At 42.5% G+C, this 15791-nt stretch overlaps 1 protein-coding gene across 9 annotated transcripts in view; it reads right to left on the minus strand.

Annotated features, from left to right (window-relative positions):
• Positions 1-15791, minus strand: part of MAP4 (microtubule associated protein 4) — a 258149-nt gene that overhangs the window by 79149 nt on the left and 163209 nt on the right. For all 9 annotated transcript variants that reach the window (XM_054016829.1, XM_054016827.1, XM_054016833.1 and 6 more), the window contains 4 exons: positions 14188-14301; positions 13426-13554; positions 12814-12906; positions 7391-7531 (listed from right to left, as the gene is read on the minus strand). In XM_054016829.1, the coding sequence (XP_053872804.1) occupies positions 7391-7531; positions 12814-12906; positions 13426-13554; positions 14188-14301 (477 nt within the window). The remainder of the gene's footprint in view (positions 1-7390; positions 7532-12813; positions 12907-13425; positions 13555-14187; positions 14302-15791) is intronic.

Below are 15791 nucleotides of genomic sequence, written 5' to 3' on the forward strand. Positions count from 1 at the left end.
CCCAAAGAAGTGTTTTCATACTGTTTATTTTGATTTAAATATTTTCCTGAAGTATTTGCTCCATATGTAACACAGCATAGTCTGAAGGCACTCAAGTCAGAATACGATAGTTACCAAAACCAAAAAATATCTATTTTCGTTGTCCAAACTTAGTGAAATACAGAAAAAGTGATCACCAGTATAAATGGTGGGAAGCAAATTAAGTTTTAAAACTAGATTCTTAATAATCTAAAGCAATGATACTCAGAACTCAGTGGTTCACGAGCCATACTGGCGATCAACATTACCCAAAAGAGCCACAGTAGTGTGACTTCATTGTTTTATTTACTATTTTATATAGATTATTCTCACAGCAAAATGACTGAGCAAGTATTATTATTTTATCAGCTACACTTGGTTAATAACATAGTAAAAGTATCCTGTGATTGGTTAATAACTATTGGGTAATAGTTAAATCACACCATGTTTTAATATCACATGCTGCAAAGAGCCACGTTAAAGAGCCGCTTGCGGCTCGAGAGCCTCAGTCTGTGTATCGCCGATCTAAAGTGTTGACAAAGGTTAAGAAATTCATTTTTATAAAACTTACTTTTTAATCTGACCACCTCCTTTAATCAACACTACAGGACTCACTTTCTCCAGCCATAACTGATACTCTCACTACTGTGCTCGGTGATCTAAAAAACCCTATATATATCTAGGCTATACCAATTATGCAGTACACCTGAGTTTCCAAAGCCAAGTCATTGACTGATATTTATTGTTCACTGTTTCAGCTAGGGTATGACCCTCTCCAAAATAAATTAAATGATTGGTACAGAATATATATTACTGGGAAAGGTATACAGGGGCAAGTAGTATTGTTGCACTCCAACAAACCCTGAGGCCTGGTCTACACTACAGAGTTAGGTTGACGCAACCCAGCTTATGTTAACCCAACTACAGAAGTGTCAACACTAAAATTTGGCTCCTGCCGCTGTAATTGTCCTACTACACTGACTTAACTCCACCTCCACGAGAGGTGTAGAGTCATTGTTGATGTAGTTAGGGTGACTCAGTGTCAGTGTAGACACTGCATTGCTTACATCGACTGTTACTGGCTTTCAGAAGCCATCCCACAGTGCACCACACTTACAGTACAATTGATGCAAGTGCTCCCAGGGAGGATGCGCACTGCTGACACAAGCAGCAAAGCGTACACATACACGAGCAATGCAATTACTGCGCTGGCTGTATGCTGACATACGTTAAGTCACTTTACAGTGTAGAGATGGCCTCAGACTCACAGGAGGCCGTGAACAATATGAACAACAGGGTAAAGAATCATCAATAAATTGAACTTGTGATCACCTTGGTATGATTAAAGCAAAGTTGGATCACAAGTCAGTCTTACACACACACATAAATATATATATATAAACTACTAACCACAAATAAAGATAACCCAGTTTTTGGAACTTCACATTCTGCAAGAGCTGTGGGTTATGAGGTAGTAAAGAATCATTTAATCAGCTTCTGGGCATATTTAATGCAACAACTGAAGGTGTACTAGATTTATCATTCTCTAGCCATACAAGTCAGCCAAACCCTCCCACCTCTGAATTTTCACTCATGGTGGGGTTTTGCTGGAAGCTTTGATAATATGCTATCTTCACTAAAATGTGCTCAATCCTAGATCCCAACACCTTCAAACTTTAGTGATGGATCTGAGCCCTTAAAGTAATCTTTAATCATCATCTTCTTCGCCTTACCCCATCAATCAGGCTTGGCAGCTCTTGTTCTTCGTCTTCCAAGCTGACATCAACTTTCTTCACATCCTCCTTCAGCATCTTGAACCACCTTTTTCTAGGTCTTCCTCATTGGTCTTTGTCCCATGAGTCTGGCCATTAGATCTGGTACTTTCTGGCCAAAATATCTCACATATCGTCTCACATGATCCAGCCATCTCAGTCAATATTCCCTCAGATTTTATATGATGGGGACTACCTGCATAATGGCTTGTACTCTTTCAGTGCATAGCCTATCAGCTCTCGTCTTACCCAACAGCCACCTGATCAGTCTCATTACAGCACTGTGAATTAGTAGTAGTATTTCTCTCTTCCTCATTGGCTAACATTCCAACCCGCACATCATGGCTGGCCTAATCATGATCTTATATAATTTGCTCTTTAGTTTACCTGGCATATTCTTATTGCAGAAATTCCTGTCAACTCCCTCAATTTCACCAAGTACTCTCCATGCACCTCCATGACATCTGTATCCACATTCCCAACATGGCTCAGGACTGAATCCAGATATTTAAATTGTCACACAAACATTCTACCATCTAATTTCACTAGCATCTTGTAGCCCCTCTCAACAAAGCGCCACATGGATTCCAGCTGATTCATATGCCATTTTCATAAGCTATTTTTTCTAGTTCAGTTCTAGGTCCCTTTCCAGTTTGGATTTATTTTCACGGCACAACATAATGTCATAGGCAAAAAGCATTCTCCATGGAGCCTTTGCTGTAAATGGAGATTACTTACCTGTAACTAGAGGTCCTTCAAGATGTGTGGTCCCTATCTGTATTCTACATCTGGGTACCCTTGCACTCGAGACAGGAGATGTTTAGCAAGTAGTCTCTGTTGGTCCATGCATGTGCAGTTGCTCTCCTTGTGTTCCGAACTGAGGGCATAAAGTTCCTTCTCCTACAATGAATCAGATACGATCCAAAGCAGAGGGGAAGTAGGGTGGGTATTAGAATACAGATAGGAACCACACATCTTGAAGAACCTCAGGTTTCAAGTAAGTAACCTTCTCCATTTTTTCTTCAAATGCTGGTCCTTATATGAATTCCACATGTGGGTGATTGGTAAGCGGTACTCAAACAGAAGGAGGGTGTGAGGATGCAGTTGGTATGGATAGCTAACACTACTGACCACACGACTGCATCTGCTGAAGAACCCTGGACAAGGGCATAATGTCTTGTAAAGGAGCGGATGGAGCTCTAAGTAGCTGCCTTACAAATGTCCATTACTGGTACATCTCAGATACCACTGAGGTTGCTTGGGCTCTCAGAGTGGGCCTGCTCCCCATTTGGAGGAAGAATACTTGTCAACTGATAACACTGACTGGTGCATCTAGAGATCCACTAAGAAAGTCTCTAGGCTGATAATTCTTGTCCTCGCAATTGCTCTGCTATACCAACAGTCTTGTGTTTTCCTAATAGGTTTTGATCTTTGCGGATAGAAGGCCAAGGCCAGTCTGATGTCCTGGAAGTGCAGTGTCTTTTCTTTGATGGAAGCATGAGGCTTTGGGAAGAACACTGATAAGTGAATAGGTTGATTCACATGAAACTCTGAAATTACCTGTGGATAAATTTTGGGTTGAGGCAAAAGGAGGCTCTCTCTCTATGAAATATGATATATGGTGGGTCAGCCACAAATGCTCCCAGTTCACTCATCAGTCTGGTTGATGTGATAGCAACTAAGAAAGCAACCTTAGTGGAAAGGTATGACATGGAACATGTAGCCATCAATTTGAAGGGTAGTTTGGTAGAAGCTGAGAGTACCAAGTTGAGATTCCATTGTGGTGTGAGTTTAGTCACCAGTAGGAAGGACCTAGTGAGACCTTTCAAGAATCAATTGTGGTAGGGTGAGTAAAGATAGATTGGCCTTCTACCAGAGAATGGAAGGTACTGATTGCTGCCAGGTGAACCTTCAATGAAGTAATGGAAAGTCCTGACATTTTGGGGAACAGCAGATAGCCTAAAACTACAGGGATATCTGCTGATTCTCATGATAACTGCTTCCACTGTGACAAGGCAGAGAACGCCTCCATTTAGCTAGACAGCATTTTATAGTGGAGAGTTTTCTGCTGTGATTGAGGACAATTTGGACAGACTCTGAACATGATCATTCCTGGTCTGATATCCATTCAAATACCAAGCTGTGAGATGAACAGGGTCTGGGTTGGGATGTCTGATCCTACCCCTCTTTTGAGTCAACAAATCCAGAAAGGGTCAGATATAGATGAGAGGATATGGGGATGACATTTGTAGAAGCTCCAGAAACCAAAATTGTCTGGACCAATTGGGTATGATGAGGATAAACCTGGCCTTGTTATGCAGAATTTTCCAGAGAACCTATGGTTCCAGGGGGATGGGAGGAAACAGGTACCTTAGATGGTCCATACAGGGTAACAGAAGGGTATCCCCTGGAGTCTTGGCTTACTGCTGCTCTGGATCCACAGAAACGGAATTTCTTGTTTGCTTGGAAGGTGAACAGGCCCTAAGGTGTTGGAAGGTGAACAGGCATTCCCCACTGAATGAAGATTTCAGTCAAGACAGAATTGTGAATTTCCCACTCATGGTCTGAGGAGAAGTGCCTGCCGAGATTGTCTGCCAGAGTATTCTGCACACGATAGGTATGTTGCTGAGTGCTATGTGGTTCTTAATGCACCAGTTCCATAACTTCACTGCCCCTAAACACAGAGGATGAGATCTCGTTCACCCTGTTTGTTTATATAAAAGACTGTCATGTTGTCCAATGTTATCTGGATGTGACAGAACCCTATGAGGTGGAGGAATTCTTTGCAGGCTAGGCAAACTGCCCTCATCTCTAGCAGATAGATATTCATTCTAGCCTCCCTAGTGCATTGTGCAGTGTGATTGTCCATATGGGCTTCCCATCCTATGAGGGATGCATCCGTGATTATGGTTGAGTCAGTTGTGGATGGAAGCCAGAGAACTCCCCTTTGTACCTGGTCCAGTTTTGTCCATCATATGTGAGAGGCTCTGACCTTTTCTGGGATTGTTACCAGATAAGGATAACCTGAACACCACGGTGAGTAAACAGACAGAAGCCAGGCCTGCAGGCAGTTGAAGTGGAGTCTGGCAAATGGCGTTATATATGTACATGCAGCCTTGTGGCCTAGTAAGGAAAGACAGACCCTGATTGCGGTGGGAGGTCTGAGGGTGACTTGATTTATCAATATGGCCGTAGCCTGAAATCTGTCTAGAAGGAAGTAGGTCTTTCCTGAGGACAAGTCTAGGATTGCTCCTATGAAATCTATAGTCTTCATGGGAATCAAAGTGGACTTTTCTTTGTCTACACAGATCCCCAATGATTTCGGAAGGTGCAGTAAGAATATGGTCACCAGCTGGACCTCCTGGTTTGATCTGCCCATTAGTAGCCAGTCATTCAGATATAGGAAGATGGTGTAGTTGTCTCATCATACGGAAGCCGGTCCATACCCTTGATCATCTTTGTTGCCCTTCTCTGAACATTTCCCAGTTCCACCAGATCCTTTCTGAGATGGGGAAACCAGAACCAGATACAATATTCAAGGGGTGGGCGCAACATGGATTTATATAGTGGCATGATGATATTTCCTATCTCTTTCCTAATAGTTCCTAACATGCTGTTAGCTTTTTTGACCACAGCTGCGCATTGAGAGAACTTGCTACAGTGACTTCAAGATCTCTTTCTTGAATGGTAACAGCTAATTTAGAACCCTATATGTGTAGTTAAGATTATTTTTTCCAATGTGCATTACTTTGCACTTATCAACACTGAATTTCATCTGCCATTTTGTTGCCCAATCATCCAGTTTTGGGAGATCCCACTGTAATTCTTTGTAGTCTGCTTTGTATTTAACTATCTTGAATAATTGTATAATCATCTGCAAACATTGCCACTTCACTGTTCACTCAGTTTTCCAGATCATTAACTAATATGTTCGACAGCACAGGTCCCACAAGTAGCAACAGGCAGACTCCTGTTCTATCAGCAGTGCCATCAGTACTGGTGGAAGAATGCTCTAACTTGTGAGTGCAGTACGGGAGATTCTTCTCCTCAAAGTGGTTTCTGGCGTTGAAATCACTCTAAGGAGGACTGGGCCCAATAGAAGAGGGGATTGTGAATATGGCAGAGTGAAAATATCCTTCAACAAGGTAAAGGTTTGAATCCTTCCTGTAGTTCAAGTCATCCAAGGTGGGGATTGACGGATCCAAGCATTCAGTGGTCTGTACTTAGAGGATCCCAGTCAGAGGTGTGGGCATCATCAAATGGGGGTCCAATGTGGAGCTCCAAGATAGGACTAGCTGGTGCCAATCTTTAGATTGTGGGATGGAGCTGGACCCAGTACCATCGTATCCTCCTTCCTTTGCACCTTTCATTCTTGGATGGAAGGTTTATGTAGACCTAATTCCTTAGGACCTGCGCAGGAGGACTCAACCAACTTGGACCAAGATGGGGAGGGATACTTTTTTTTGGTTTTTCTTTTTAAAGAGGCAGATCTAGGACAGGCATCTGTCCTTATGCCTATAGTAATATCCCCGACTCTTTTGACCTCTACTCCAAAACTCATACTCGGAATGGTGCTGCTTGCAATCTAAGGCTACTGTACAGGGGGTTCTCCCTGGCCTGGGTCCAACTGGGGCCTGTCTCATGGCCTTCTCCATGAAGTGTTTCTGCAGATGGAACTCTTGTCCCTCATGGGTTTGAGGAGGGAAGGAGCAGCAGAAGCTACACTTGGCAGCGATGTGAGCCTCTCCAAGGCAATGCTGGTGTTCATCATTGATGGAGAAGAAATGGGTTCAGAAGATACAGTTCTTAAACCCCTGGATTCTTGACATACTCCTTTTCCACGGGGAGAAGCTTCCCAAGATGGGGAGCTATACTAACTATAATAGCTACAAAAACACTAACACATCAAGTCTAAATTTGCTAAAAACTGCTTACAATATATATTTACAAGTATTGACAGTAGAGGAAGACTATAACGGACACAGAATTCCGAGTGAATCTATATGGCGGTAAGGAGAAATTGGAGATGTGTCACTCCACACTGCCCATTATGTCCTCAGTTCAGAGCACAAGGACAGCAACTGAGCATGCGCAGACCAACAGACACTACTTGCTACAAATCTCCAGTCTCGGGTACATGGAGTGGAGTACACATAAGGACCATCACTCAAAGAATATGTCACGGTGTTCATTACAATCACAAACAGGAATGGGCCTAAAGCTGATCCTTTATATAGGCCTACCCTCACAGTGAATGACTCACTATAGCCACAGCTAGTTATCAGTATTGTTGTGCGACCCTCGTACACATCCAGTGTGCTCTTCCTCCACACATCGGGCATTTTTCCAGTACAGAGAATGACACTGAAAAAATTCATCACCACCAATCCCTCATGGCCAAATATTTAAATGACTCAATTGGTACATCATCCAGTCCCACTGCCTTCCTACGTTTCATCGTCTTTAGTATTGTCTGAGTCTCCACCATGATGATAGGTCTTGTGAAGTTGTTGCTTGTGCATATTTCGCTCCATGGTTTCTTCATAATCTTAAATCTATCACCAAATAATCCATCACCAGCACAGACCCACAGATCTTACCTGTTGGTTCAACCTGTGGTGTGTCAGTAGCTTTGGTCTTCCCTGTAGGCTCTGTTAGTGCAGGAGGAACAGCAGCAGGTGCAGCAGCCACTGGACTTCCTGGGAAATATTGTTCTGCTGCATCAGCTATCCTGGGGGGTTCTACGTACACAAAGGGAATTTTTGTTGATTACATGTGAGTGAATTTGGAAACACTACCTGTATATAACATGAGCTCTTTTGATAAGGGTCTGTGACTTTGGATGCATTCGTACCATGCCTAGTAACATAAATGGATCCCAATAGAGGCCACTGGACACTACTGAAACACAAATTAAACATGCTACTACTCAAATACTGAAGTAAGGAAGTTTGGTTCTACTCTGAAAAGTGACTCTAAAAATACCATTATGGTGTTCCACACTAATGGCATCTCAGGATATGTCTACACAGTGAGCAGCAGCATGTGGCGGCAAATCTCAGAGCCGGAGTTGACCAACTTGGACTTTGAGAGGCTTGGGCTACTGCGCTAAAAATAGTTATTATAGATTTTGCAGTTTGGGATGGAGCTTGGGCTCTGAAGCCCGCCCCTGTCCACAGGCTTCAGAGCCTGAGCTCCAGCTAGAGCTGCAACATCTACAACAGCTATTTTTAGTGCAGCCGCCCAAGCCCTGAGAACCCAAGTCTGTTGACCGAGATTCTGAGACTTGCTGCCACGGGCTGCTGCTTGCTGCACAGATGTACCTTTAATGACTCCAAAACAAGTTTACCCCATTTATAAGACTGTTTTTCTAGCTGCCACCACAACACTCAACTTGGAATCCGAGTAAAGCTATATTCTTTCTGGCTTATTCACCACAACCAATAATGAGGATTCTGCAGATCAAATTCCATTACACCTGTACAACTTCAGTGTAATTCTCCTCTCAGTTATACCTGTGAAGTCCCACTGTCTCCCGAGAGTCACAACAATGCGGTACAGCACATGGCTATGAAAATGGAACTTAGTTAAAAACTGATGATCATGCATGCACCAGCATCACCTTTGTTGGTTCTCCCTGCTGCACCTACTCTGGAGGGTTAACAGGAATAAAATCTAGTAAACGCACACTTGTCACTGAAGTCAGCAGACCTGACCCTCAACAGGTACAAGGAATAGATACATTGAGTGAGAAAGTGAAATTTTTAAAGGGATCCTTTTCAGGAATAAGCTACGTCCACCCAATTAATTATTTTAGCATTCTGGCAAAGGCACAGTAACTGCCGAAGAAAATTTTTATGCAGACAAAGTTCAAGAAACTCAGCAATACACGGAACAATCATTTGAAACAGATGCAGACACAAAACAAGAAACTACAACTTTTGAAACTGTACTAGCATGGGATATAGATGACAATGGCGCATGACCACAATATTTAAACAAAAAATTATGTGACATTATACTTGAGAAAGGCCCTGTGAGAATAGAAGGTCTCGAATATCCTAAAGACATCAGAGGTAGGAAATTCAAGAAACCAATTACTACAAAAGACTTTCTTAACGGTGAAATTAAGTTAAGGAATCTGTTATCACATTTTTAGAAGTAGAGGACACTACAGGTTTTGGACTTCTTTAAGCTCTCCTTGATGAACTAAAACGAATGGGAATGTCCATAATGAACATTCAGAGGACAAGGCTACAATAAGGGCACCACTATGAGAGGACACATTTCTGGTGCGCAAGCTGGATTGCTGGAGGAAAAATCCACAAGCCTTTTTTGTTCTGTGTGCATGCCACAGCCTTAGTTTGATTTTGTGTGATATGGCCAAGTCTTCTGTAGAAGCTATTTCTTTTTTTGGTTTGCTGCAACGCATTTACATGCTCTTTTCAGCTTCCACTCAAGGATGGCAAATATTCAAAGCACATGTCAGTGGTATTACTGTTAAGCCTCTATCTGAGACACGCTGGGAAAGCAGAGTAGAAAGTATAAAAACGTTGCGATATCAATCTGAGGAAGTTTACGAAGCGCTGGTTGCTCTTTCGGAAGATGCCAGCGATCCAAAAGCTAAAAGTGAAGCACAGTCATTGGCCTCTGAAATATCCAGCCTCAAGTTTCTAACATCTGTCGTAATGTGGTATGACATTCTTGATACAATCTCAAGTGTAAGCAAACTAATGCAGAGTCCAATGATGCAACTTGATTCAACACTTACCTTATAAACCACACACAAGACTTTTTAGTGAAATACAGAGAAACTGGATTCAAAGAAGCACAGGTTACAGCAAGGGAGTTTGCAGAGGCACTTTGTGTAGAACCAAAATTACCATGTCAGAACATGACAAGCGTTTTGAGGAAAAAACAGCAAGTGGAATATGAAGGAGCAGATGAGCCCATAGAAGATCCAGAAAAGAAATTTGAGGTTGAATTTTTAATGTTGTGATGGATAAAGCAATAGCTGCTGTTAATGAAAGGTTTAATACCTTACGAGCACAGTATTAATAGTTTGGATTTTTGTATGACAAAACTAAATTCAACGAAATAGGAAAACAAGAGCAGCTAATGAGAAAGTGCAAAACCTAGAGAGCGCCCTGAAGCACGGTGATAGTTTTGATTTAAATGGACTTGAACTGTATGAAGAATTGAGTACTTTGTCATCAATGTTGCCAAATGCAAAGGTGGTGATGGACACTGTACAGTTTATTCATCCCAGCAAACTTTTGACATATATCCTAATGTGTACATTGCCCCTCGTATTCTACTGACAATTCCTGTACCAGTTTTTAAATGAGCTCTAGTTTTCAGAAACTCCGTTCTTCTGATTCTACTATCTCCGCTCTACAATGAGTCAGGAATGCTTGACTGGTCTTGCTAGTCTTGCAATCGAACAACACATAATTTCGTCTTTGTCATACGATGACATTATTACTGATTTTGCAGCCAAAAAAGCCAGAAAGATTGCTTTGAATTAAAAACAAATCCTTGTTTCAATACCTCTCCATAGAAATTTCCAATAAAATGTTGACAAATGTAAAGTTATATTATTTGCATCATTCTGTCAATAAATCCGAATTTTTTCTATAGCGCTACTTCTTTAGTGCAAGTATAGTCCATCAGCATTATAGCGTGCTAAATTTGTTTAAACTGTTTTTAATAAAGTGCATGTGGCAAGTTTTCCAATACTGTAAGCTTATGCTTGCGTTGCTAAGAGCAAGTCAGGCATAGGGGCACCAGTTTAATACTGCCGGGTAAGGCCCCATAAATCCTAAGGATGGCCCTGTTGCCCCCTGGTTGTTCACATGTGTGACCGTGGTCATATTGTTTGACTGAAGCAGGACTTGGTTCCCCTCTAGGCTGGTCTGGAACCTTTCATAGAGCCAGCTTGACCGCCCTTAGTTCTAGGAGGTTATGCTGTGGGTTCTTTCCTCCAGGTGCCAGCTGCCTTGAACTGTTTGGGACTCCATGTGTGCTCCCCAGCCCTTCAGGCTGGCATCGATTGAGAGGATATGGGGACCTGGAAGTCATTGCCCTTGTGAACTTTGCCCTGGGCGGACAACCATTTTAAGGAATTGATCACTTGTGCCAGACCCCTCTCTTGATCTTCTCAGCATTCTGGGGAGCAGTCCCATACCTTTAAGATTAAGCCAACTGATGTGTGATTGTGTCCATGGAGTAATCCCTATGCTCGGAAATTATCTTAAGTTGTATAGGACCCAGGAACCAAAAGTCCCAATTACTGAGATACTAAAGGCTGATGCTATCCTAGAGTCCTGGGCTAAAGATATGGTTTTCCCCTCAGAAGGGGAGTTCTATCCTGAGGACCCCATGTATAGAAAAACAGAGGCTACTCTCAAAAAAGATTGAGGTTTCGTCAGTCTCCCTCAGGCCATCCCTAATGCTATTTGCTTTGTGAAGGCATCTCTCTCCTGGCTGGAATATCGCAGAGCCTTCAATGATAAGAGATCACCCTGACTTTGGCTCTAATTAAAGAAAGTTTCCCTGACAACAGCATTCATTGTTGAACCTCAGTGGATGCAATGAGATTCTCAGCCAAAGCCTTGGCCTCCAGCTCAGTGACCAGGTGCCACCTATAGCTCCATCCCTGGAAGGAGGATAGTCACTTGAAGCAGGTCCTGTGCTCCACCAAATTCATGGGAGCCCTGATTTTCAGAGAGAAGCTAGACCAAGTAATGGCAGACAGTGCCTCAAAATCTAAACAGTCCTTCCTAATGCCATACCATACCTTTTGAGAGAGTACAGAATGGCCTTCAGGCAAAGGCATTCCTTTCGGCTTTCATCCTCACAGAAACACCAGTGAAGAGACAACTTGTTCTCCAGAGCAAAGCCCCGAGGGAACTCTGCCATTCGCAAAGCCTCTTTATGACAAAGATTGCATAGATCTCTGCCTAGAGCTGAAGCCTGGGGGCAGGATTTTCCATTTCCTGGAGAAATGGGTTTCTTTGCCCATGGACTAGTGGGTCAGGGATACTCCCTTGAGTTACGGCTTCACCCCATCCATTTTTCATCCAGTCCTACATCTTAAACCACCCCATAAAGCATGGTTTAATCCAGAACAAGATTTCTCATTTCCTGGATGTGAGAGTAATAGAGAGCATTCTCTCAGAAGATAGATTTTTCAGGGTTCTACTCCATCATCATCATCATTCAGATGTTTACAGGTGGAATGAGAGCCATTCTGGATCTCAAAAGGCTCAACAGGTGGATGAAGAAAACAAAGTTCCAGGTGGAGACCCTAACCTTTATGGTGACATCCCTGTCCCAGAGAGATTTTATGACTTCAGTAGATCTGGCGGATGCATATACCTCCAGCATCTCAATCAGACCGTGCCACCACAGGTTCCCAAGGTTTGCCTACATCAGGAGGCATTATCAATATCTGATGCTCCCATTTGGTTTGTCCTCTGCCTTGTAGGTCTTTATAAAGATATTGGTGATAATCATAGACGGACTCAGGTCACACAGATCCAGCCGTAACCCCTCCTGGACAACATCTTAATCAGAGATCTATCCCTAGCAGTGGCATGCAGAGCTATGTCTCTGACTCTGCAGGATACTCAAGCACAAGGCTTTATTATCAACATCAAGAAAAGCTCCTTGATTCTGTCCACCCAAATAACTCACTTGGAAGTGAACATAGACCCCCCAGATAGCAAAGGATAAATCCATCTTCAGAGAGATACCTGAAGTTCACAATTCATTTTATGTCTTTTCCCAATTCTGAGCACTTTGCCGTAAGAAAACATACCTCCAATGAAGATTTTTTTCTATTCCAAGGATGTTACAGAATCAATACAGCAGTGTCTTAGTCATGCTATAGTACCCACAATACAGCTCTTAGCCTCCATTTTTAAGAGGGAAGGAAAGACCATCTATTTCTGGCATTCAAATCCTGCTGAAAGACTCCAGAAACAATTTTCTGGGGACAACCCAATACTTTTATTTTTACCTGGTGGCTCTACAAAGGAAGATTCATCTAGTCCCTCCACAGCATGCTGAGCTCCCAGCCAATGTTCTTCAGGCACTGTCACTCTTGCAGGTGCTAAGGGAAACAATTAGTACATATAGCCCTGTCAATGTCAACAGCACTGGTTCTGGACTTCAAAACAGATGCTCAACTACACATTGCAACCACATATTTACTCATGTGGTACAGGCTTTGCTGTTCTTGCAACTTCATTCTTAGCAAGAACTTATTAGTTCATCTTGGGAAACCTTACAGGACCTGAACATGTTCTCCTCTGATATTATTATGGATCTAAGGGATTAAGAAAGGGATAATAACGAATACTAATTTTAAGATCCACCAGCACAAGAGGCATTCTCTCAATGGGATATTTTGCTCCCAAATACCTTAAGAAATCTCTCAGACTGAAAATGGAGTTGAAGCATTTTATGTTCTTTCCAATGGGATATTTTCTTAATTTTGACTCATTTTATATAACTGGAAAAGCCAAATATGATCATCTTTTTAAGATTAATACACCTAACAGTTTCTGACCCGCAGATCCCTCTGACCCCAGTTATAAAGTAGCATGGTAGCAGCAGAAGTGTGTTTCACCTGCTATATTCAGCAGAGACTGTGTAGTTGAATCCAGGGTGATGAAGGCAGATGGATCGATAAGTTCTGCAGGAGAATATGGGGATCCCAGAGAAGGCAGTTCAGGTACAATCATAGCTGCATGGGGTGCTGTAAGAAACAAAGTACATTTGACACTGCTATCATCCTTTTGAATTCGGATTTGTTTCCAACACAAACTTATTTCATTAGGTCCATTAACTTACAGAGCAATGTACTTTATTCTCATCACAAACAATGTATACACAAGTCTATATACTGTACCTGTTAATTCACTCGGAGAGGCACTAGATCAGACCAAGAAAAAGTTAATCAAATGTTATTGGGCAGGGGAAGGGAAGTTGTGTGCCTTTCAGGTACTACTCCCAAATAAGCTATTGTTATAGTAGCTCTCAAGCTGCCATGGTCCAAATGTTGAAAACTGGAAAGTGAAAAAAAACTACAAATGGGGACAAAACATTTGAAGATGAAAAAGTTTTCCATAAATTTGGTTTAATTCAGCTTTTTTTTTTTAATTAAAATAAAATAGGACAAAAAGGGGATAAAAAACAAGGTCTCTTGAGAGACCTCAGGCCGAAAACACTGTTGACAAAAAGAGATTCAAGAGAAGAAAGGAGGTAAAATTTTACACTATTGCAAATTTAATGGATTTCTGTAGACAGCCCTGAATTCCATATATAGAAACTGAAAACTGAACCCCCCAGTTAACAGCAGCCCATGAACATATTCAATGGAGGATTATACCATGAACTTCTTCTGAAGCTTCAAAATGCTCTGTGAATGGTAGGCGAGTCTCCATTTCAGAAGGACGTAGCAGATGATCAGACATGACATCCTCTCTGGGCATCTTGAAGGGCTCTGAGGAACATGAGACTAAGTCAAACATGTAACCACAAAAGGATGACAACAGGAGAGCAAGATTATGTAAGAATGCGGAGGATGAGCATCACTACCAACTTTGCCCTGCAAGATGTTATACAAAGCTAGGAAATGTGGGTGTCCCCCCAACACCTTTAAAAAAAAAAAAAAAAGATAACTTGTCCTCTTTCACACAAGATTTATACCCAACATGAAAATGTGGTTGTCCGTGTTATTTTGTAGCCAAGATAGGTTAAAGAGTAGAATAAATATTGTATGGTGCACCTGTATGTCCCTCTCTCAAAGAAGAGCAGCATTTAAGTCTTGGGTGATTTGATGGACCAGTATATCTGATCTGAGGAAGAAATGAAAACTGTTCCAGCTCAGATAACTCAAATGTCATTCTGTCATGTCCCATACTGCACTTTGGGGAAAAGCATATAATGAGCCATACATTCATTTCCCTCAAAGCAGCATGGAGGTGTAATTGGCTGTTGAGCCAGAGGATGAATTTAGCAAAATAATGGGCCAGGCAGAGAAATCATCCATTTCTCCTGTCATTCAGAGACATTACAAGATGGTTGAGGAAGGTTATGGGTCTATTACAGGACTGGGTGGGTGAGGTTCTGTGGCCTGCGATGTGCAGGAGGGCAGATTACAGGATTATGATTATCCCTTCTAACCTTAAAAGTCTGTGAGGAGAACAGTCTTCATTATATGCCCCAGATCAGACACTGGTTAGTCAGTCGCACCAAGGAATTTTAGTGCAGGTCAGCAGCTTGCCCACTGTGCAGCCCAAGACATTTATGACTTGGACTTCCAACACTTCTACTGCTGCCTGAATGCAATCATGCTCAGCTGTCAGACTCAATAGCTCTTCTTTGGAAACTTGACAATCCTTGTGTAATTTGCATGGACACCCATAAAGAAACATCCTTCAATCTGACCGAACAAGTTTCCTTTTTGGCAAAAGGACTATGCATACAAGACTTACAGAAAACACAGCTTCCGTAGCTCTAAACACCAGGAAAAGGATATGCGCCCAGTATTCGAATAGTGTGAGGGCTGGGAAAAAGGTCAATTAGGTGAAAACAGGAAAAAAACTGAGTTTTGCCCCAACAGTCTAGAACTAGTGACTCGCTCAGTAATTGGATTACTCGTAGTTATAAGATATCCATAGTGTACATTCGTACAGGGATAAAAAGAAACAAAACACCTGTGCAAGAATTTTAACTGCAAGAATATTTATTCCAGAATGTGACGGGGCAGCACCGCCCCGCACCAGCCCCAGCAGCGTCAGGCCGGTAGCACTGGCGGTGGAAGTCCCGCCCCGTCCGTACTGGGCATGCTCCAAGTGCTCTGGGAGTATAAAAGGAGGGAGCCCAGCTCAGTCTGGGCTGGCAGCCGCAGGGGAAGGACCTGACCGGGAAGCTCAAGCGAAGGACCAGCCACCGCCCATGGAGGCACCGGGGACTGAAGTTTCTCCAGGC

Source organism: Malaclemys terrapin, chromosome 2, assembly GCF_027887155.1.
Source record: "Malaclemys terrapin pileata isolate rMalTer1 chromosome 2, rMalTer1.hap1, whole genome shotgun sequence".
NCBI lineage: Eukaryota > Metazoa > Chordata > Testudines > Emydidae > Malaclemys > Malaclemys terrapin.